Raw genomic sequence first — 24,236 nt, forward strand, 5'->3', positions numbered from 1 at the left:
AGGCCGCTGATGTCACCGTACACAGTGAGGCCGCTGATGTCACCGTACACAGTGAGGCCGCTGATGTCACCGTACACAGTGAGGCCGCTGATGTCACCGTACACAGTGAGGCCGCTGATGTCACCGTACACAGTGAGGCCGCTGATGTCACCGTACACAGTGAGGCCGCTGATGTCACCGTACACAGTGAGGCAGCTGATGTCACCGTACACAGTGAGGCCGTTGATGTCACCGTACATAGTGAGGCCGCTGATGTCACCGTACACAGTGAGGCCGCTGATGTCACCGTACACAGTGAGGCCGCGCTTACATTCAGTCACTGCAGGTTCTGGGCATGAAAGTGGCTAAATCTACGGATCTGAAGTTGCCACTTTGATGCCCCTTTTTGTGCCAGTTTTATCATTTGCTGCTTTTCACTGTGTTCACACCAGGCTCCTCGCTGCAGTGGGTTTTATTCGGACTTTTTATTTTGGTTTTAAACTTGTAAAAAAATGATGAAAAAAAATGCAAAATAAGAAACCAACTTCAGCCTGGTCACACGTCGGTGTCTGTGGCCATTCCTGCGGTCACCATGGAGACAGGAGCAGGTGCGGACCCTGCACAGGGGACACCTGGACGAGGGCACTAGGACCCTGCTGATCCGCCAGTCACAAAGATGGCGACGGCCGCATTACGCCCTACGGTGTCTCCGCCCACTACTGCAACACTGATTGGACCATGATCCTGCCATTCATCAAACCTTCACCTGCTGCAACGAATGAACAGGGCGGAGAATGGAGAGAACAGCTGACGTCACGGTGGGCGGAGCTTACAAAGTCGCAGGAGAAGAAGGTAAAGAGCGCAGCGTGTGTGACGTGGGGGGTATATATCTGTAGGACTGTGACGTGGGGGGTATATATCTGTAGGGCTGTGACGTGGGGGGTATATATCTGTAGGGCTGTGACGTGGGGGTATATATCTGTAGGACTGTGACGTGGGGGCTATATATCTGTAGGGCTGTGACGTGGGGGCTATATATCTGTAGGGCTGTGACGTGGGGGGTATATATCTGTAGGGCTGTGACGTGGGGGGTATATATCTGTAGGACTGTGACGTGGGGGGTATATATCTGTAGGGCTGTGACGTGGGGGGTATATATCTGTAGGGCTGTGACGTGGGGGGTATATATCTGTAGGGCTGTGACGTGGGGGGTATATATCTGTAGGGCTGTGACGTGGGGGGTATATATCTGTAGGGCTGTGACGTGGGGGGTATATATCTCTAGGACTGTGACGTGGGGGGTATATATCTGTAGGACTGTGACGTGGGGGGTATATATCTGTAGGACTGTGACGTGGGGGGTATATATCTCTAGGACTGTGACGTGGGGGGTATATATCTGTAGGACTGTGACGTGGGGGCTATATATCTCTAGGACTGTGACGTGGGGGGTATATATCTCTAGGACTGTGACGTGGGGGGTATATATCTGTAGGACTGTGACGTGGGGGGTATATATCTGTAGGGCTGTGACGTGGGGGGTATATATCTGTAGGGCTGTGACGTGGGGGGTATATATCTCTAGGACTGTGACGTGGGGGGTATATATCTGTAGGACTGTGACGTGGGGGCTATATATCTCTAGGACTGTGACGTGGGGGGTATATATCTCTAGGACTGTGACGTGGGGGGTATATATCTCTAGGACTGTGACGTGGGGGCTATATATCTCTAGGACTGTGACGTGGGGGCTATATATCTCTAGGACTGTGACGTGGGGGGTATATATCTCTAGGACTGTGACGTGGGGGGTATATATCTGTAGGACTGTGACGTGGGGGGTATATATCTCTAGGACTGTGACGTGGGGGGTATATATCTGTAGGACTGTGACGTGGGGGCTATATATCTCTAGGACTGTGACGTGGGGGGTATATATCTCTAGGACTGTGACGTGGGGGGTATATATCTCTAGGACTGTGACGTGGGGGGTATATATCTGTAGGGCTGTGACGTGGGGGCTATATATCTGTAGGGCTGTGACGTGGGGGGTATATATCTCTAGGGCTGTGACGTGGGGGGTATATATCTGTAGGACTGTGACGTGGGGGGGTATATATCTGTAGGGCTGTGACGTGGGGGGTATATATCTGTAGGACTGTGACGTGGGGGCTATATATCTGTAGGGCTGTGACGTGGGGGGTATATATCTCTAGGACTGTGACGTGGTGGGTATATATCTGTAGGACTGTGACGTGGGGGGTATATATCTCTAGGACTGTGACGTGGGGGCTATATATCTGTAGGACTGTGACGTGGGGGGTATATATCTGTAGGACTGTCACATGGGGGGGGGCTATATCTCTATGGTTGGGCTATATGATGTCTATTCCTCTCCGGCAGGCGTGGGGTTAAGCCTAGAATCTCGGTTCTTGGAGGCTGAGACATAACATGTGATTGTTTATAATATTTATAGTGGAAACATCAGGAGAACCTGCCTGCCCCCACTGTGTCACCTCCAGAGCTGCGCTCACTGCTCTGCTGAAATACTCTGTGAAACTGTCTTGAGCTTCCACATTATACCCTGTACAAGTGACATAGATTTGGTTGCAGCTCTGGAGGTGATTGGAGACATGAGGGCGGTGGCGCATCCTCTGCCCTGAGTGCTATTGATTGCCTTAACTGAGTGGTCTGGGTGGACAGCATTGATGTCTGTGTATTTTGTGCCACCCTTCCTCCATGTGGTTTATACCTCTGACGCCCGTCGACCCGCTGCTCTCTCTGCTCGCTCTCCTCTCCCATCTCTGCCTTCCCTTTCCGCCATCCGTAAACACGCTGCCCGCTCCTCCCGCTGTCCTCTCCGTTGCCTGTTGGTTCTCTGCTGTTGCCCTCTCCGCCACCCGTTTGCCCGCCACTCGTCAGGCCGCTCTTCTTTCCAGCCACAGCCCTCTTTCTCCGTCATCCCGCTGCCCTCTCCGCCACTGTCCTCACTGCTGATGCCGACCGTCAGCCCGCAGCCGTCTCCGTCGTCCTCTCTGCCACCTGTCGGCCCGCCGCCTTCTCCACCGTTGCTCCCTGCCTTCTCTGCCGCCCTCTCCGCTGCCCCCTGGCATCTCCGCCGCCCTCTCCGCTGCCCCCTGGCATCGCCGCCGCCCTCTCCGCTGCCCCCTGGCATCTCCGCCGCCCTCTCCGCTGCCCCCTGGCATCTCCGCCGCCCTCTCCGCTGCCCCCTGGCTTCGCCGCCGCCCTCTCCGCTGCCCCCTGGCTTCTCCGCCGCCCTCTCCGCTGCCCCCTGGCTTCTCCGCCGCCCTCTCCGCTGCCCCCTGGCTTCTCCGCCGCCCTCTCCGCTGCCCCCTGGCTTCTCCGCCGCCCTCTCCGCTGCCCCCTGGCTTCTCCGCCGCCCTCTCTGCTGCCCCCTGGCTTCGCCGCCGCCCTCTCCGCTGCCCCCTGGCTTCGCCACCGCCCTCTCCGCTGCCCCCTGGCTTCGCCGCCGCCCTCTCTTCTGCCCTCTCTGCTGCCCCCGGCTCTCCCTGCCGCCCTTTGTGCTGCCTTCTCCGCCACCCTCTCTGCTGCACCCTGCCCTCTCCGCCGCCTTCTCTGCTGCCCCCTGCTTTCTCTGCCGCACTCCCCACTGCCCCCGGCTCTCCCTGCCATCCTCTGTGCTGCCCCCTGCCCTCTCCGCCGCCATCTCTGCTGCACCCTGCCCTCTCCGCCGCACTCTCCGCTGCCCTCTGCTCTCCCCGCCACCCTTTATGATGCCCCCTGCCCTACACCGTCCACTCTGCTGCCCCCTTCCCACTCTGGTGACCCCTGCCCTCTCTGCTGCCCCCTGCCATCTCTGCCACCCCCTCTGCTGCCCCCTGCTTTCTCCGCCGCCCCAGCTCTCACCGCCGCCCTCTCTGCCGCCCCTTGCCCTCTCTGTCGTCCCCTTGCCCTCTCTGTCGTCCCCTTGCCCTCTCTGCCGCCCCCTTGCCCTCTCTGCCTCCCCCTTGCCCTCTCTGGCTCCCCCTTGCCCTCTCTGGCGCCCCCTTGCCCTCTCTGGCGCCCCCTTGCCCTCTCTGCCGCCCCCTTGCCCTCTCTGCCGCCCCCTTGCCCTCTCTGCCGCCCCCTTGCCCTCTCTGCCGCCCCCTTGCCCTCTCTGCCACCCCCTTGCCCTCTCTGCCGCCCCCCTGCCCTCTCTGCTGCCCTCTCTGCCGCCCCCGGCCCTCTCTGTCGCCCCACTCTCCCCTTTGCTGACGGCTGTGTCTTGTATTTCGCAGAGTCTTCGGTGATGGGGAATGTGGAGAGCAGCGGTTATCAGAGACGAGCGTCTCGGGTGCCCCCTGAGGAGCGGGCACAGATAGAGAAGAGCTTTGACAATTTGTCAAGAAACCCGAGCAAGAAATGTGTGGGACTGACGACATTCCAGGTGAGACGCGCCCTTTTCTGAGGGTCTGCGGTGCAGGCACAGCTGCCACTGTTCCCTGTTATCAGCCAGCGGAGGCTGCAGACAGGTGAGCAATGTGGTAAAGATTTGCCCTGGGAGTGATTGATACGTGACCTTGGTCTCTGCTTGCTGTCAATGAATGGAAACCTTAGTGTTCACAGCTGGCGCCCTGCAGAGCATTGCCGGATACAATGTCACGGACCCTCAGCTGTGAAAAGTAGTTTTCAGATTCTGGATATAAGGGTTTCTATTCACTGACAGCAGCAAGAAACCAGAGAAACAATCGCTAGAGTGCAGCGATCCGGCCGTATCCTCAGGACATGGGGGTCTGTCCACCTCTGTCAGTGATGTCAGCCCCCGCTGTAGTTTGGCGGTGGGATCATGTGCTGCTGCGACTCATCATTATTACATGGTCGTTGTACTACTGCCCCCATCCTCTGCTTCTTCCTCCAGGACTCTCTCGCGTCCTCGCTCCCGGCCTCTATGTCTCAGCGCATATTCCACGGGATGCAGAGTGTGGATGTCAGTGGTGCCCCCGCAGCCCCGGAGGTGACCCGCGAACAGCACGCCGTGTTCATCATTGAGCTCCTGCGCGGGACGGCCGAGGAGAAGAGCGCGCTTATAGCACCGATGATCGGGGCTGACAACAGCGGGAAAGTAACGGGCCCGCGGGTGCAGCAGGTGAATATGCACGGTCCTAATGATCGGGGGAGGGGTGCATGCTTCCAGGGAGGTGTGCACGCTTCCGGTGACTACTGCGCGCTTCGTGTGTTTCACCGGATGTCGGCTCGTCTACGACTTCTCTTTTCTTCCAGTTCCTGGAGGATCTGATCGGCGCAGCGGTCCACGTCCTACATCAGCAGAACGCGCTCTCCGGATGGAGCCTGGAAAATACGCGGGACTGCGACTCTGGGGTCCGCACGCTGGCGACGCAGCTGATGTCACAGTTACAGGAGCCCAGCGGTAACGAGCCCAGAGGGCAAAGGGTTAATTATACCTGAGAAACATGAGAGCCGCGACGCGTTATCCCCCAGGTCATGTGACGTCTCGGATATTGCCCCCCGCTGTGTATGTAGGAAAGTCGGGGTCACAGGGGGATGTGGGGTCCGTGGACGTTTCCTGCGCTGGATTACGCTGTCCTGGGTAGGGAGGGGTGCCAGATCCTACCGGACTGGTGGGACCCCCCGGCCATACTGCAAAATTGGAGCCCCAGGGGCTGAGACCACCCAAAAATGGATGGAGGGTAGGACAGAACTGCAGTGGCGCTGACCCCGGCTGTCGCTCTCGGTGCCCTCGTGGCGCTGACCCCGGCTGTCGCCCTCGCGGCGCTGACCCCAGCTGTCACCCTCGTGGCGCTGACCCCGGCTGTCGCCCTCGCGGCGCTGACCCTGGCTGTCGCCCTCTTGTTGCAGGTGGGCCCCCGCTGGTCAGTGCAGAGCTTTCCTCCTCCTTCTCCAGGGCGGCCATTGAGGACTGGCTCTACAAGGTCCCCATGGTCTCTGCGCTGCTGAGAGTGGTCGTGACGTTGGGTTTCTCCGTCCTGCGGCAGAGCGGGGATGTCGGCTGCCTGGTGCCGCGCTGCCGCCGGGGGAAGGCACTCTCCTTCGTCAGCCTCCTGGACCTGCCCGCCATCATGTACCTGAACGCACACCTGCCCTCTGAGATGCAGTACAAATGGCGGCTGCTCTTCTCCACCAGGGTCCACGGCGAGAGCTTCTCCCAGCTGTGCGGCCACGTGGTGGACCAGGGACCCAGCCTGCTGGTGCTGAGGGACGCTGGCGGATTCATCTTCGGGGGATTTGCAGCACAGAACTGGGAGGTGAAGCCGCAGTTTCAGGGTGAGTCCGGGGAGGTGGTGTACCTCCATCACAACTCTCTGCTTGCTCTCAGTGAATATATTAGAAGCAAAACCTCCCAGACTGTTACACGGCAGATCTGTGAATGCACCGACACGTGGCGCCGAGCCCCCCCCCTATGCTCCCTCCCCCCCCTATGACACTTAGCGCCGAGTCTCCCCTCTGACACGTGGCACTGAACCCCCCCCTCTGACACATGGCACTGAACCCCCCCCTTCCCCGACACAGTGATTTTAATATTTGAGGACTAATAGCAGGAGCCCAGTAGTGGTTCCTCGTACCGTCAGCCACGTCCCTCCTCTAGTGGGAATGTCGGGCAGACGGCTGTGCTGCAGTCACTCTGTGCTGCTGTGACGTGCCCCGGCTTTGTGGTGTCTTGTCTTCAGGTGACAGCAGATGCTTCCTCTTCACCGTGTCTCCGCATTTGGACATCTTCACGTACACCGGATACAACGACCACTACATGTACCTGAACCACAGCCAGCAGACCATGCCCAACGGACTGGTGAGCACCCGCCGAGGAATGTGTGCCCGCCACGCCTGGATGGGGGCTTATAATTACCTAGATGGTGACCCGATTGTAACGCATTGGGTATTCTAGAATCTGTATGTAGTTTATTTACAAAGTTTTCAGAATAATGCAATTTACACACAGGATTCGGCCGGCCGCAAGCAATTAGCGAAGCGTGGTTCAGATTGCCACGTAGTATATTGCCCAGCCACGTAGTATATTGCCCAGCCACGTAGTATATTGCCCAGCCACGTAGTATATTGCCCAGTCATGTAGTGCATTGCCCAGCCACGTAGTATATTGCCCAGTCACGTAGTATATTGCCCAGCCACGTGGTATATTGCCCAGACCACCTAGTATATTGCCCAGTCACGTAGTATATTGCCCAGTCACGTACTATATTGCCCAGTCACGTAGTATATTACCCAGCCACGTAGTATATTGCCCAGTCACGTAGTATATTGCCCAGCCACGTGGTATATTGCCCAGTCACGTAGTATATTGCCCAGCCACGTAGTATATTGCCCAGTCACGTAGTATATTGCCCAGTCACGTAGTATATTGCCCAGCCACGTAGTATATTGCCCAGCCACGTAGTATATTGCCCAGCCACGTAGTATATTGCCCAGCCACGTAGTATATTGCCCAGCCACGTAGTATATTGCCCAGCCACGTAGTATATTGCCCAGCCACGTAGTATATTGCCCAGCCACGTAGTATATTGCCCAGTCACGTAGTATATTGCCCAGTCACGTAGTATATTGCCCAGCCACGTGGTATATTGCCCAGTCACGTAGTATATTACCCAGCCACGTAGTATATTGCCCAGTCACGTAGTATATTGCCCAGTCACGTAGTATATTGCCCAGTCACGTAGTATATTGCCCAGCCACGTAGTATATTGCCCAACCACGTAGTATATTGCCCAGCCACGTAGTATATTGGTCAGTCATGTAGTATATTGCCCAGTCACGTAGTATATTGCCCAGCCACGTAGTATATTGCCCAGCCACGTAGTACATTGCCCAGCCACGTAGTATATTGCCCAGCCACGTAGTATATTGCCCAGCCACGTAGTATATTGCCCAGCCACGTAGTATATTGCCCAGCCACGTAGTATATTGCCCAGCCACGTAGTATATTGCCCAGTCACGTAGTATATTGCCCAGTGACGTAGTATATTGCCCAGACACGTAGTATATTGCCCAGCCACGTAGTATATTGCCCAGCCACGTAGTATATTGCCCAGCCACGTAGTATATTGCCCAGCCACGTAGTATATTGCCCAGCCACGTAGTATATTGCCCAGTCACGTAGTATATTGCCCAGCCACGTAGTATATTGCCCAGCCACGTAGTATATTGCCCAGCCACGTAGTATATTGCCCAGCCACGTAGTATATTGCCCAGCCACGTAGTATATTGCCCAGCCACGTAGTATATTGCCCAGCCACGTAGTATATTGCCCAGCCACGTAGTATATTGCCCAGCCACGTAGTATATTGCCCAGCCACGTAGTATATTGCCCAGCCACGTAGTATATTGCCCAGTCACGTAGTATATTGCCCAGTCACGTAGTATATTGCCCAGCCACGTAGTATATTGCCCAGCCACGTAGTATATTGCCCAGCCACGTAGTACATTGCCCAGCCACGTAGTACATTGCCCAGCCACGTAGTACATTGCCCAGCCACGTAGTACATTGCCCAGCCACGTAGTACATTGCCCAGCCACGTAGTATATTGCCCAGCCACGTAGTATATTGCCCAGCCACGTAGTATATTGCCCAGCCACGTAGTATATTTCCCAGCCACGTAGTATATTGCCCAGCCACGTAGTATATTGCCCAGCCACGTAGTATATTGCCCAGCCACGTAGTATATTGCCCAGCCACGTAGTATATTGCCCAGCCACGTAGTATATTGCCCAGCCACGTAGTATATTGCCCAGCCACGTAGTATACTGCCCAGCCACGTATAGCACAGGCCACGTAGTCTACAGCACAGAGATGTAGTATATAGCAGTGTGTGCACCATATCTCTGTTAAAAAAAGAATTAAAATAAAAAATAGTTATATACTCACCTTCCGGAGCCCCCGGATCCAGCCGAGGCGGTTACCGATGCTCCTCGCGCGCTCCGGTCTGAAGAGTGCATTGCTGTCTGGCGAGATGATGATGTAGTGGTCTCGTGAGACCGCAATGCATGGACCGCACCGTCGCGAAGAGCGGGAAAGGCCTGGGCTGTATCCGGGGGGCCGATGGAAGAGGTGAGTATATAATAATTTTTTGTTTTTTTATTATTTTTAACATTAGATCTTTTTACTATTGATTCCGCATAGGCAGCATCAATAGTAAAACTTGGTCACACAGGGTTAATAGCGGCGGTAACGGAGTGAGTTACCCATGGCATAACACGGTCTGTTACCGCTGGCATTAACCCTGTGTGAGCGGTGACTGCGGGGAGTATGGAGCGGGCGCCGGGCACTGACTGCGGGGAGTATGGAGCGGGCACCGGGCACTGACTGCGGGGAGTAAGGAGCGGGCGCCGGGCACTGACTGCGGGGAGTATGGAGCGGGCGCCGGGCAGTGACTGCGGGGAGTATGGAGCGGGCGCCGGGCACTGACTGCGGGGAGTATGGAGCGGGCGCCGGGCACTGACTGCGGGGAGTATGGAGCGGGCGCCGGGCGCTGACTGCGGGGAGTATGGAGCGGGCGCCGGGCACTCACTGCAGGGAGTATGGAGCAGGCGCCGGGCGCTGACTGCGGGGAGTAAGGAGCGGGCGCCGGGCAGTGACTGCGGGGAGTATGGAGCGGGCGCCGGGCGCTGACTGCGGGGAGTAAGGAGCGGGCGCCGGGCAGTGACTGCGGGGAGTAAGGAGCGGGCGCCGGGCAGTGACTGCGGGGAGTAAGGAGCGGGCGCCGGGCACTGACTGAGGGGAGTATGGAGCGGGCGCCGGGCACTGACTGCGGGGAGTATGGAGCGGGCGCCGGGCGCTGACTGCGGGGAGTATGGAGCGGGCGCCGGGCACTCACTGCAGGGAGTATGGAGCAGGCGCCGGGCGCTGACTGCGGGGAGTATGGAGCGGGCGCCGGGCAGTGACTGCGGGGAGTATGGAGCGGGCGCCGGGCGCTGACTGCGGGGAGTAAGGAGCGGGCGCCGGGCAGTGACTGCGGGGAGTAAGGAGCGGGCGCCGGGCAGTGACTGCGGGGAGTAAGGAGCGGGCGCCGGGCAGTGACTGCGGGGAGTATGGAGCAGGTGCCGGGCAGTGACTGCGGGGAGTATGGAGCGGGCGCCGGGCGCTGACTGCGGGGAGTAAGGAGCGGGCGCCGGGCAGTGACTGCGGGGAGTAAGGAGCGGGCGCCGGGCAGTGACTGCGGGGAGTATGGAGCAGGTGCCGGGCGCTGACTGCGGGGAGTATGGAGCAGGTGCCGGGCGCTGACTGCGGGGAGTATGGAGCGGGTGCCGGGCGCTGACTGCGTGGAGTAAGGAGCGGGCGCCGGGCAGTGACTGCGGGGAGTATGGAGCGGGCGCCGGGCGCTGACTGCGGGGAGTAAGGAGCGGGCGCCGGGCAGTGACTGCGGGGAGTAAGGAGCGGGCGCCGGGCAGTGACTGCGGGGAGTATGGCGCCGGGCGCTGACTGGAATGAAGTATGGAGGAACTAATTCTCAGCCGGACTGTGCCTGACGGCCGCGACCAATCAGCGACGCGGGAATTCCGGGACAGACGGAAGTGACCCTTAGACAATTATATAGTAGATGAGGCGGCAAGAGTTAAATCTCATCCTGACCCCCCCACTTCTACAGGCTGCAGTTAACTGTGTTTGCCACAAGATGGCAGCAGAGAAGTACTGGAGAATATAGTGCCCCTCCATGGGATGTGTGGGGTCCTGGTGCGGTGTGATGACCTCCTGTATTGGTAACATACCCCCCTTTGTTCCTCAGGGTATGGGGGGGCAGCACGACTATTTTGGACTTTGGATCGACAGTAATTTTGGAAAAGGCCACAGCAAAGCGAAGCCACGATGTACGACGTATAACAGCCCACAGCTGTCCGCCACCGAGGACTTCTGTATAGACGCCATGGAGGTGTGGGGGCTGGGCGAGCTGTCCGAGGAGCTCCAGGTGGGTGCCCTACACAGAGCGCGCGGAGGGGAATAACTGTCCTGGTGTGTAGCGCACCCCCATCTCTATGTAGCGCATCCCCCCGTCCTTGTGTGTACCACATCCCCCCATCTCTGTATATACTGCACCCCTGTCTCTGTATATACCGCGCACCCCTGACTCTGTATATACCACACCTCCGTCTCTGTATATACCGCACCCCCATCTCTGCGTGTACCATATGTCTTTCGTTTGCTCGCCCAGATCTCACTGCCTCTGTGCAGCATTGTGTTTTATGGGCCGAGATGTGGCTGAGGCGGGGGCCGAGATGTGGCTGAGGCGGGGGCCGAGATGTGGCTGAGGCGGGGGCCGAGATGTGGCTGAGGCGGGGGCCGAGATGTGGCTGAGGCGGGGGCCGAGATGTGGCTGAGGCGGGGGCCGAGATGTGGCTGAGGCGGGGGCCGAGATGTGGCTGAGGCGGGGGCCGAGATGTGGCTGAGGCGGGGGCCGAGATGTGGCTGAGGCGGGGGCCGAGATGTGGCTGAGGCGGTGGCCGAGATGTGGCTGAGGCGGTGGCCGAGATGTGGCTGAGGCGGTGGCCGAGATGTGGCTGAGGCGGGGGCCGAGATGTGGCTGAGGCGGGGGCCGAGATGTGGCTGAGGCGGGGGCCGAGATGTTTGATATTTTCCTGAGTGCAGTCCCATGTAACAGTCGTCTCGCCTCTCTCCGGCCTCTTCCCTTCTCTCTACGTTCCAGATTAAGAACAAGAAGAGCATCCTGGACGCCGACCCCGAGGCGAAGGCGCTGCTAGAGATGATGGGACGGACGCGGCAGAGCGAAGGACTGAGAGATAAAGAGGATGAGGAAACGTAGTAGGAGCGGCCGGGAGGCCAGAGGTGGTCGGCAGAAGTGCTGACTGTGGATGATGATTGTTACACGTGGGCAACGTCCACCTCATCCACCATTGTTACTGCTCATAACTCAGCTGGGGTCTGCAGCTACCTGTAATCACCACAAGATGGCAGCAAATTCATGCAAGATAAAGGCACCAAGGCCTCATCCTCTGCCTACTGTGCCCCCCCCCCGCACTGCCGTCCCATCCTCCTCTACAGTGTCCACTCATACTGCGCTTATTATGTGCGGACACGCCGGGCCCCGACCACAGGCCACACTGGGCCACGACCACAGGCCACGCTGGGCCCCGACCACAGCACCAGGAGCTCGCCAACAGATACCCCTTAGATACCCTTGATGAAGCCGATGATGGTGAAACGTTGGATGGACTGATGTCTGTATTTCCTATAATGTCGGCTCTGAATTAAATTGAAATCGATCTTCTCTGTGACTTATTCAGCGCCGCAGATCATCGCTCAGTAACTCCTTCATTTTCCTTCGAGCACCACTGCTGCAGCTACAGAGGGAGGACTGACTGCAGCGGTGCAGTGCGCTCTGCGGGGGCCACGTTCCTCTTCCGATGTCTCCGCTCTCCCTGTATCTACCGCAGTCTCTGGAAACAACTACACTTCCCGGGTGTTAGTGTAAGATGTGGGCGGCCGGCCGTGGCCCTGGTACAGGGGCCGCACTGTACAGACACAGCCGCTGTCTCCAGGGTGCGATGCTCTGCAGAGGCCGCACTGTACACAGCCGCTGTTTACCAGGCGTGATGCTCTGCGGAGGCCACGCTGTACACAGCTGCTGTCTCCCAGGTGCGATGCTCTGCAGGGAGCCGTGCCGTAGAGACAGCTGCTGTCTCTTGGGTGCGATGTTCTTCGGGGGCCGTGCTGTACATAGAGCTGCTGTCTCACGGGTGCGATGCTCTGCAGAACCGCTGTCCCCTGGGTGCGATGCTCTGCGGTGGCCGCGCTGTACAGAGCCACTGTCTCCTGGGTGCAATGCTCTGTGGGGGGCGCACTGTACAGACAGCCGCTGTCTCCCGGGTGCGATGCTCTGCAGGGGGTCATGCTGTACAGACATCTGCTCTCTCCTGGGTGTGATGCTCTGCGGAGGCCACACTGTACACAGCTGCTGTCTCCCGGGTGCGATGCTCTGCAGAGGGCCGTGCTGTACAGACAGCTGCTGTCTCCCGAGTGCGATGCTCTGCAGGGGCCGAACTGCACACAGCCGCTGTCTCCCAGGCGTGATGCTCTGCGGGGGCCGTGCTGTACAGACAGCCGCTGTCTCCTGGGTGCGATGCTCTGCAAGGGGGGCGCTGTACAGACAGCCGCTGTCTACTGGGTGCGATGCTCTGCGGGGGCCGTGCTGTACAGACAGCTGCTGTCTCCCGGGTGCAATGCTCTGCAGGGGGTGCGTTGTACAAGAGCCGCTGTCTCCTGGGTGCGATGCTCTGCGGGGGCCGTGCTGTACATAGAGCCGCTGCCTCCGGGGTGAGATGCTCTGCAGGGGGAACACTACACAGCTGCTGTCTCCCGGGTGCGATGCTCTGCAGGGGGAACACTACACAGCCACTGTCCCGGGAGCGATGCTCTGCAGGGGCTGCGCTATACACAGCCGCTGTCTCCTGGATGTGATGCTCTGCAAAGGGCTGTGCAGTAGACAGCCGCTGTCTCCCGGGTGCGATGCTCTGCAGGGGACCGCGCTGTTCAGACAGCTGGTGTCTCCCGGGTGAGATGCTCTGCAGGGGGAACACTACACAGCCACTGTCTCCCGGGTGCGATGCTCTGCAGGGGGAACACTACACAGCCACTGTCTCCCGGGTGCGATGCTCTGCAGGGGACCGCGCTGTACAGACAGCTGCTGTCTCCCGGGTGAGATGCTCTGCAGGGGGAACACTACACAGCCGCTGTCTCCCAGGCGTGATGCTCTGCGGGGGCCGTGCTGTACAGACAGCCGCTGTCTCCCGGGTGCGATGCTCTGCAGTGGGCCGTGCTATACATAGAGCTGCTGTCTCGCGGTTGTGATGCTCTGCAGAGCCGCTGTCTCCCGGGTGCGATGCTCTGAAGGGGCTGCACTGTACACAGCCGCTGTCTCCCGGGTGCGATGCGCTGCAGGGGGCTGCACTGTACACAGCCGCTGTCTCCCGGGTGCGATGCTCTGCATGGGCTTGCAGTACAGACAGCCACTGTCTCCCGGGTGCGATGCTCTGCAGGGGCTGTGCTGTACAGACAGCTGCTGTCCCCCAGGTGCGATGCTCTGCAGGGGGCCGTGCTGTACAGACAGCTGCTGTCTCCCGGGTGCGATGCTCTGCAGGGGGCCGTGCTGTACAGACAGCCACTGTCTCCCGGGTGTGATGCTCTGCAGGGAGGGCGCTGTACAGAGCCGCTGTCTCCTGGGTGCGATGCTCTGCGGGGGCCGTGCTGTACATAGAGCCGCTGCCTCCCTGGTGAGATGCTCTGCAGGGGGAACACTACACAGCTGCTGTCTCCCGGGTGTGATGCTCTGCAGGGGCTGCGCTATACACAGCCGCTGTCTCCTGGATGTGATGCTCTGCAGGGGGCTGTGCAGTAGACAGCCGCTGTCTCCCAGGTGCGATGCTCTGCAGGGGACCGCGCTGTACAGACAGCCGCTGTCTCCTGGGTGTGATGCTCTGCAGGGGACCGCGCTGTACAGACAGCTGCTGTCTCCTGGGTGTGATGCTCTGCAGGGGGCTGTGCAGTAGACAGCCACTGTCTCCCGGGTGCGATGCTCTGCAGGGGCTGCGCTATACACAGCCGCTGTCTCCTGGATGTGATGCTCTGCAGGGGGCAGCGCTGTATAGAGTCGGTGTCTCCTGGGTGCGATGCTCTGCGGGGGCCGTGCTGTACAGACAGCTGCTGTCTCCTGGGTGCGATGCTCTGCAGGGGGCCGTGCTGTACATAGAGCTGCTGTCTCGCGGGTGCGATGCTCTGCAGAGCCGCTGCCTTCCGGGTGCGATGCTCTGAAGGGGCCACACTGTACACAGCCACTGTTTCCCGGGTGTGATGCTCTGCGGGGCCGTGCTGTACATAGAGCCGCTGCCTCCCGTGTGAGATGCTCTGCAGGGGGAACACTACACAGCCACTGTCCCGGGAGCGATGCTCTGCAGGGGCTGCGCTATACACAGCCGCTGTCTCCTGGATGTGGTGCTCTGCAGGGGGAACACTACACAGCCACTGTCTCCCGGGTGTGATGCTCTGCAGGGGGAACACTACACAGCCACTGTCTCCCGGGTGTGATGCTCTGCAGGGGGAACACTACATAGCCGCTGTCTCCTGGGTGCGATGCTCTGCAGGGGCTGCACTATACACAGCCACTGTCTCCCGGGTGCGATGCTCTGCAGGGGGAACACTACACAGCCACTGTCTCCCGGGTGCGATGCTCTGCAGGGGCTGCACTATACACAGCCACTGTCTCCCGGGTGCGATGCTCTGCAGGGGGAACACTACACAGCCGCTGTCTCCCGAGTGCGATACTGTGCAGGGGCCGTGCTGTACATAGAGCTGCTGTCTCGCGGGTGTGATGCTCTGCAGAGCCGCTGCCTTCTGGGTGCGATGCTCTGCGGGGGCTGTGCTGTACAGACAGCCGCTGTCTCCTGGGTGAGATGCTCTGCGGGGGCCGCGCTGTACACAGATGCTGTCTCCCGGGTGCGATGCTCTGCATGGGGGCCGTGCTGTACATAGAGCTGCTGTCTTGCGGGTGCAATGCTCTGCAGAGCTGCTGTCCCCTGGGTGCAAAGCTCTGCGGGGGCCGCGCTGTACAGAGCCGCTGTCTCCCGGGTGCGATGCTCTGCAGTGGGGCGTGCTATACATAGAGCCGCCGTCTCCTGGGTGCGATGCTCTGCAGGGGGCCGTGCTGTACACAGCCGCTGTCTCGTGGGTGCGATGCTCTGCAGGGGGCCGTGCTGTACACAGCCGCTGTCTCCCGGGTGCGATGCGCTGCAGGGGGCCGCACTGTACACAGCCGCTGTCTCCCGGGTGCGATGCTCTGCAGAGGGCCGTGCTGTACAGACAGCCGCTGTGGTGATGGCGAACTCAGTCGAGGGGTTCAAGAGAGGCCTGGATGTCTTCCTGGAGCAGAACAATATTGTATCATACAATTATTAGGTTCTGTAGAAGGACGTAGATCTGGGTATTTATTATGATGGAATATAGGCTGAACTGGATGGACAAATGTCTTTTTTCGGCCTTACTAACTATGTTACTATGTTACTATGTTACTATGTTACCTGGGTGCGATGCTCTGCGGGGGCCGCGCTGTACAGACCGCCGCTGTCTCCTGGGTGTGATGCTCTGCAGGGGGCCGTGCTGTACATAGAGCTGCTGTCTCGCGGGTGCGATGCTCTGCAGGGGCTGCGCTATACACAGCCGCTGTCTCCAGGGTGCGATGCTCTGCAGGGGGAACACTACACAGCCACTGTCTCCCGGGTGCGATGCTCTGCAGGGGCTGCGCTATACACAGCCGCTGTCTCCTGGGTGTGATGCTCTGCAGGGGGCTGTGCAGTAGACAGCCGCTGTCTCCCGGGTGCGATGCTCTGCAGGGGACCGCGCTGTTCAGACAGCCGCTGTCTCCAGGGTGCGATGCTCTGCAGGTGGAAGACTACACAACCGCTATCTCCCGGGTGTGATGCTCTGCAGGGGCTGCACTGTAACGACAGCCGCTGTCTCCTGGGTGCGATGCTCTGCAGAGGCTGTGCTATACACAGCCGCTGTCTCCCGGGTGAGATGCTCTGCAGGGGGAACACTACACAGCCGCTGTCTCCTGGGTGCGATGCTCTGCGGGGGCCGTGCTATACACAGCTGCTGTCTCCCGGTGCGATGCTCTGCAGGGGGCTGTGCAGTCAGACAGCTGCTGTCTCCCGGGTGCGATGCTCTGCAGGGGGCTGCACTATACACAGCTGCTGTCTCCCGGGTGCGATGCTCTGCATGGGGCCGCGCTGTACAGACAGCCGCTGTCTCCTGGGTGCGATGCTCTGCAGGGGGCAGCACTGTACACAGCTGCTGTCACCCGGGTGCGATGCTCTGCAGGGGGCCGTGCTGTACACAGCCGCTGTCTCCGGGGAGCGATACTCTGCAGGGGGCACACTGTACACAGCCTCTGTCTCCCGGGTGCGATGCTCTGCAGTGGGCCGTGCTGTACAGACAGCCGCTGTCTCCTGGGTGCGATGCTCTGCAGGGGGGCGCTGTACAGACAGAGCCGCTGTCACCTGGGTGCGATGCTCTGCGGGGACCGCGCTGTACAGAGCCGCTGTCTCCTGGGTGCGATGCTCTGCAGGGACTGTGCTATACACAGCCGCTGTCTCCGGGGTGCGATGCTCTTCAGAAGCTGCTCTATACACAGCCGCTGTCTCCCAAGCGCGATGCTCTGCAGGGGCTGCACTGTAAAGACAGCCGCTGTCTCCGGGGTGCGATACTCTGCAGGGGCACACTGTACACAGCCGCTGTCTCCCAGGCGTGATGCTCTGCATGGGGCTGCACTATACACAGCTGCTGTCTCCCGGGTGCGATGCTCTGCAGGGGTCACACTGTACACAGCCGCTGTCCCCTGGGTGCGATGCTCTGCGGAGGCCGCGCTGTACACAACTGCTGTCTCCCAGGCGTGATGCTCTGCAGGGGGCCGTGCTGTACATAGAGCTGCTGTCTCGCAGGTGCGATGCTCTGCAGAGCCACTGTCCCCTCGGTGCAATGCTCTGCGGGGGCAGCGCTGTACTGAGCCGCTGTCTCCCGGGTGCGATGCTCTGCAGGGGAGGCGCTGAACAGACAGAGCCGATGTCTCCTGGGTGTGATGCTCTGCGGGGGCCGCACTGTACACAGCCGCTGTTTCCCGGGTGCGATGCTCTGCAGGGGGCTGTGCGATGCTCTGCAGGGGGCTGTGGAGTACAGACAGCCACTGTCTCCCGGGTGCGATGCTCTGCAGGGGGGGCTCTGTACAGAGTCGCTGTCTCCTGGGTGCGATGCTCTGCAGGGGCCACACTGTACACAGCTGCTGTCTCCCGGGTGCGATGCTCTGCAGGGGGGGCTCTGTACAGAGTCGCTGTCTCCTGGGTGCGATGCTCTGCGGGGGCCGCACTGTACACAGCTGCTGTCTCCCGGGTGCGATGCTCTGCAGTGGGCCATGCTGTACAGACAGGGCCGCTGTCTCCCGGGTGCGATGCTCTGCAGGGGGGCGCTGTACAGAGCCGCTGTCTCCTGGGTGTGATGCTCTCCAGGGGCTGCGCAATACACAGCCGCTGTCTCCCAGGCGCGATGCTCTGCAGGGGCTGCACTGTAAAGACAGCCGCTGTCTCCGGGTGCGATGCTCTGCAGGGGGCTTTGCAGTACAGACAGCTGCTGTCTCCTGGGTGCGATGCTCTGCAGGGGTCGCACTGTACACAGCCGCTGTCTCCGGGGTGTGATGCTCTGCTGGGGGCAGCGCTGTACAGGGAGCCGCTGTCTCCTGGGTGCGATGCTCTGCGGGGGCCGTGCTGTACAGAGCTGCTGTCTCCCGGGTGCGATGCTCTGCAGGGGGCCGTGCTGTACACAGCTGCTGTCTCCCGGGTGCGATGCTCTGCAGGAGCCGCACTGTACACAGCCGCTGTCTCCTCGGTGCAATGCTCTGCAGGGGGCAGCACTGTACACAGCTGCTGTCTCCCGGGTGTGATGCTCTGCTGGGGGCAGCGCTGTACAGAGAGCCGCTGTCTCCTGGGTGCGATGCTCCGCAGGGGCCGCACTGTACACAGCCGCTGTCTCCACAGCGTGATGCTCTGCAGGGGGCTGCACTATACACAGCTGCTGTCTCCCGGGTGCGATGCTCTGCAGGAGCCGCACTGTACACAGCTGCTGTCTCCCGGGTGCGATGCTCTGTGGAGGCCGCGCTGTACAGACAGAGCTGCTGTCTCCTGGGTGCGATGCTCTGCGGGGGGAACACTACACAGCCGCTGTCTCCCGGGTGCGATGCTCTGCGGGGGCTGCGCTGTACAGAGCCGCTGTCTCCTGGGTGCGATGCTCTGCAGGGGGCTGCATTATACACAGCTGCTGTCTCCCGGGTGCGATGCTCTGCGGGGGCCGCACTGTACACAGCCGCTGTCTCCACGGCGTGATGCTCTGCAGGGGGCTGCACTATACACAGCTGCTGTCTCCCGGGTGCGATGCTCTGCAGGAGCCGCACTGTACACAGCTGCTGTCTCCCGGGTGCGATGCTCTGCAGGAGCCGCACTGTACACAGCTGCTGTCTCCCGGGTGCGATGCTCTGCGGGGGCCGCGCTGTACACAGCTGCTGTCTCCCGGGTGCGATGCTCTGCGGGGGCCGCGCTGTACACATTGTCATTGTTACTTTCTCATTATTTAAAAAATAAAAGATTCGTCTTTAATTGTAAATTAATCAGTAAATGAAAACAACAAGTATCCGATGGGGGCGATTGTTCCTTCCGATGGGGGCGATTGTTCCTTCCGATGGGGGCGATTGTTCCTTCCGATGGGGGCGATTGTTCCTTCCGATGGGGGCGATTGTTCCTTCCGCCGGGCGCTGACATCTCAGTTTAGTCTTTCTGGTAAACGTTTCCTCCCATAAAACTCAGCATAAATAGGTGATGCAGCGGCCGGCGCAGTGCGGGAGGACGGGGCGCAGTGCTGGAAGACGGGGCGCAGTGCGGGAGGTTGGGGCGCCCGGCCTCAGATTTCTTCCTCCAGAACGGTCACCGTCCTCTTCCGGCAGCAGCACTGCTCGCAGAACTTCATCAGCTCCGACACCACAAAGACCGAGGACGCCAAACCAGTGAGGAAGAGCAGATCTGCGGGATGAGACACGGTCAGACCGAAGCCCACCAATATGGCTGCCACTACCAATCCACAGAAAAATGGGAACATATTCTTTTCAGAATTCTGGGAAAGGTGGGAAACAAAACTGCTCTCACCCAGAGTCCCAGGATCCTGATAATCAATCTTTCTGTTCCTCGTGGAGCAGATGAGTGTCGCTGTGGACGGTCCTGCTAGCAGTGCCGATATCGACAGGAAAGCTGGGTGACATCCTCGCTGTTTGGGTTTGGTTAGGAGTCTTCGCCCAGCTTTCCCCACAATATCAGCCAACAGCAAGAAGTCTCCCAGCCTTCCCCTCAATATGAGCGGAGCTTTATGGCCACATAAGATCTGTGCAGAGCCGATGAGACGGAAGGTGAACGTCGCGCAGGAAGCGGATGAGACGGAAGGTGGACTTCACGCAGGGAGCCGATGAGACAGAAGGTGAATGTCGCAAAGGGAGCCGATGAGAAGGAAGGTGAACGTCGGGCTGGGAGCCGATGAGACGGAAGGTGGACGTTGCGTGGGGAGCCAATGAGACGGAAGGTGAACGTCGCGCTGGGAGCCGATGAGACGGAATGTGGACGTCACGCTGGGATCCGATGAGACGGAAGGTGAATGTCGCGCTGGCAGCCGATGAGAAGGAAGGTGGACGTCGCGCTGGGAGCCGATGAGACGGAAGGTGGAAGTCGCGATGGGAGCCGATTAGACGGAAGGTGGACATCGCACTGGGAGCCGATGAGACGGAAGGTGAACGTCGCACTGGGAGCCGATGAGACGGAAGGTGAATGTCGTGTTGGGAGCCGATGAGACGGAAGGTGAATGTCGTGCTGGGAGCCGATGAGACTGAAGGTGGACGTCGCGCTGGGAGCCGATGAGATGGAAGGTGAACGTCGCACAGGGAGCTGATGAGACGGAAGGTGAATGTCGCGCTGGGAGCCGATGAGACTGAAGGTGGACGTCGCGCTGGCAGCCGATGAGAAGGAAGGTGGACGTCGCGTGGGGAGCCGATGAGACGGAAGGTGAATGTCGCGCTGGGAGCCGATGAGACGGAAGGTGGACGTCGCATGGGGAGCCGATGAGACGGAAGGTGGATATTGCGCGAGGAGTCGATGAGTTGGAAGGTGGACGTCGCGCTGGAAGCCGATGAGATGTAAAGTGTACGTCACCCTGGGAGCCGATGAGACGGAAGGTGGACGTTGCGCTGGAAGCCGATGAGACGGAAGGTGAATGTCGTGCTGGGAGCCGATGAGACTGAAGGTGGACGTCGCGCTGGCAGCCGATGAGAAGGAAGGTGGACGTCGCGTGGGGAGCCGATGAGACGGAAGGTGAATGTCGCGCTGGCAGCCGATGAGAAGGAAGGTGGACGTCGCGTCGGGAGCCGATGAGACAGAAGGTGAATGTCGCGCTGGGAGCCGATGAGACGGAAGGTGGACGTCGCGATGGGAGCCGATGAGACGGAAGGTGGACATCGCACTGGGAGCCGATGAGACGGAAGGTGAACGTCGCACTGGGAGCCGATGAGACGGAAGGTGAATGTCGCGCTGGGAGCCGATGAGATGGAAAGTGAACGTCGCACAGGGACCTGATGAGACGGAAGGTGAATGTCGCGCTGGGAGCCGATGAGACTGAAGGTGGACGTCGCGCTGGCAGCCGATGAGAAGGAAGGTGGACGTCGCGTGGGGAGCCGATGAGACAGAAGGTGAATGTCGCGCTGGGAGCCGATGAGACGGAAGGTGGACGTCGCATGGGGAGCCGATGAGACGGAAGGTGGATATTGCGCGAGGAGTCGATGCGATGGAAGGTGGACGTCACGCTGGAAGCCGATGAGATGGAAAGTGTACGTCGCACTGGGAGCCGATGAGACGGAAGGTGGACGTCGCATGGGGAGCCGATGAGACGGAAGGTGGATATTGCGCGAGGAGTCGATGAGATGGAAGGTGGACGTCGCGCTGGGAGCCGATGAGACGGAAGGTGAACATTGCGATGGGAGCTGATGAGACGGAAGGTGGACGACACGCAGGGAGCCGATGAGACAGAAGGTGGACGTCGTGTCGCGCAGGGAGCCGATGAGACGGAAGGTGGACATCGCACACGGGGAGAAGACGAGAAGGAAGGTGGACGTCGCGTGGGGAGGGGAGCCGATGAGACAGAAGGTGAATGTCACGCTGGGAGCCGATGAGACGGAAGGTGGACGTCGCGATGGGAGCCGATGAGACGGAAGGTGGACATCGCACTGGGAGCCGATGAGACGGAAGGTGAACGTCGCACTGGGAGCCGATGAGACGGAAGGTGAATGTCGTGCTGGGAGCCGATGAGACTGAAGGTGGACGTCGCGCTGGGAGCCGATGAGATGGAAGGTGAACATTGCGATGGGAGCTGATGAGACGGAAGGTGGATGACACGCAGGGAGCCGATGAGACAGAAGGTGGACGTCGCGATGGGAGCCGATGAGACGGAAGGTGGACATCGCACTGGGAGCTGATGAGATGGAAGGTGGACGACACGCAGGGAGCCGATGAGACAGAAGGTGGACGTCGTGTCGCGCAGGGAGCCGATGAGACGGAAGGTGGACATCGCACACGGGGAGAAGACGAGAAGGAAGGTGGACGTCGCGTGGGGAGGGGAGCCGATGAGACAGAAGGTGAATGTCACGCTGGGAGCCGATGAGACGGAAGGTGGACGTCGCGATGGGAGCCGATGAGACGGAAGGTGGACATCGCACTGGGAGCCGATGAGACGGAAGGTGAACGTCGCACTGGGAGCCGATGAGACGGAAGGTGAATGTCGTGCTGGGAGCCGATGAGACTGAAGGTGGACGTCGCGCTGGGAGCCGATGAGATGGAAGGTGAACATTGCGATGGGAGCTGATGAGACGGAAGGTGGATGACACGCAGGGAGCCGATGAGACAGAAGGTGGACGTCGTGTCGCGCAGGGAGCCGATGAGACGGAAGGTGGACATCGCACACGGGGAGAAGACGAGAAGGAAGGTGGACGTCGCGTGGGGAGCCGATGAGACAGAAGGTGAATGTCGCGCTGGGAGCCGATGAGACGGAAGGTGGACGTCGCGATGGGAGCCGATGAGACGGAAGGTGGACATCGCACTGGGAGCCGATGAGACGGAAGGTGAACGTCGCACTGGGAGCCGATGAGACGGAAGGTGAATGTCGTGCTGGGAGCCGATGAGACTGAAGGTGGACGTCGCGCTGGGAGCCGATGAGATGGAAGGTGGACTTCGCACAGGGAGCTGATGAGACTGAAGGTAGATGTCGCGCTGGGAGCCGATGAGATGGAAAGTGAACGTCGCGCTGGGAGCCGATGAGACGGAAGGTGAACATTGCGATGGGAGCTGATGAGACGGAAGGTGGACGACACGCAGGGAGCCGATGAGACAGAAGGTGGACGTCGTGTCGCGCACGGAGCCGATGAGACGGAAGGTGGACATCGCACACGGGGAGAAGACGAGAAGGAAGGTGGACGTCGCGTGGGGAGCCGATGAGACAGAAGGTGAATGTCGCGCTGGGAGCCGATGAGACGGAAGGTGGACGTCGCGATGGGAGCCGATGAGACGGAAGGTGGACATCACACTGGGAGCCGATGAGACGGAAGGTGAATGTCGTGCTGGGAGCCGATGAGACTGAAGGTGGACGTCGCGATGGGAGCCGATGAGACGGAAGGTGGACATCGCACTGGGAGCCGATGAGACGGAAGGTGAACGTCGCACTGGGAGCCGATGAGACGGAAGGTGAATGTCGTGCTGGGAGCCGATGAGACTGAAGGTGGACGTCGCGATGGGAGCCGATGAGACGGAAGGTGGACATCACACTGGGAGCCGATGAGACGGAAGGTGAATGTCGTGCTGGGAGCCGATGAGACTGAAGGTGGACGTCGCGATGGGAGCCGATGAGACGGAAGGTGGACATCGCACTGGGAGCCGATGAGACGGAAGGTGAATGTCGTGCTGGGAGCCGATGAGACTGAAGGTGGACGTCGCGATGGGAGCCGATGAGACGGAAGGTGGACATCGCACTGGGAGCCGATGAGACGGAAGGTGAACGTCGCACTGGGAGCCGATGAGACGGAAGGTGAATGTCGTGCTGGGAGCCGATGAGACTGAAGGTGGACGTCGCGATGGGAGCCGATGAGACGGAAGGTGGACATCACACTGGGAGCCGATGAGACGGAAGGTGAATGTCGTGCTGGGAGCCGATGAGACTGAAGGTGGACGTCGCGATGGGAGCCGATGAGACGGAAGGTGGACATCGCACTGGGAGCCGATGAGACGGAAGGTGAACGTCGCACTGGGAGCCGATGAGACGGAAGGTGAATGTCGTGCTGGGAGCCGATGAGACTGAAGGTGGACGTCGCGCTGGGAGCCGATGAGATGGAAGGTGGACTTCGCACAGGGAGCTGATGAGACTGAAGGTAGATGTCGCGCTGGGAGCCGATGAGATGGAAAGTGAACGTCGCACAGGGACCTGATGAGACGGAAGGTGAATGTCGCGCTGGGAGCCGATGAGACTGGATATTGCGCGAGGAGTCGATGAGATGGAAGGTGGACGTCGCGCTGGGAGCCGATGAGACGGAAGGTGAACATTGCGATGGGAGCTGATGAGACGGAAGGTGGACGACACGCAGGGAGCCGATGAGACAGAAGGTGGACGTCGTGTCGCACAGGGA

The 24,236-nt window shown here is 59.9% G+C and overlaps 2 protein-coding genes across 2 annotated transcripts in view; one reads left to right on the forward strand and one right to left on the reverse strand.

Moving 5' to 3' along the window:
* The first annotated feature begins 661 nt into the window (after positions 1–661).
* On the forward strand, positions 662–12,209 carry MEAK7 (MTOR associated protein, eak-7 homolog). The gene is made up of 8 exons (XM_069739482.1): positions 662–831; positions 4,239–4,387; positions 4,859–5,086; positions 5,221–5,368; positions 5,818–6,243; positions 6,648–6,766; positions 10,713–10,892; positions 11,628–12,209. Exons 1-8 carry the CDS (start codon positions 774–776, stop codon positions 11,742–11,744), a joined length of 1,425 nt encoding a protein of 474 aa, XP_069595583.1. The 5' UTR covers positions 662–773; the 3' UTR covers positions 11,745–12,209.
* A 6,892-nt stretch (positions 12,210–19,101) lies between these two features.
* ATP2C2 (ATPase secretory pathway Ca2+ transporting 2) overlaps positions 19,102–24,236 on the reverse strand; it is a 101,773-nt gene continuing 96,638 nt past the window's right edge. The window contains exon 27 of the mRNA XM_069739493.1: positions 19,102–19,551. Within this exon, the coding sequence (XP_069595594.1) occupies positions 19,433–19,551 (119 nt within the window). The 3' untranslated portion in view covers positions 19,102–19,432. The remainder of the gene's footprint in view (positions 19,552–24,236) is intronic.

The sequence above is a fragment of the Ranitomeya imitator genome, chromosome 9 (assembly GCF_032444005.1).
Source record: "Ranitomeya imitator isolate aRanImi1 chromosome 9, aRanImi1.pri, whole genome shotgun sequence".
NCBI classification, from domain to species: Eukaryota; Metazoa; Chordata; class Amphibia; order Anura; family Dendrobatidae; genus Ranitomeya; species Ranitomeya imitator.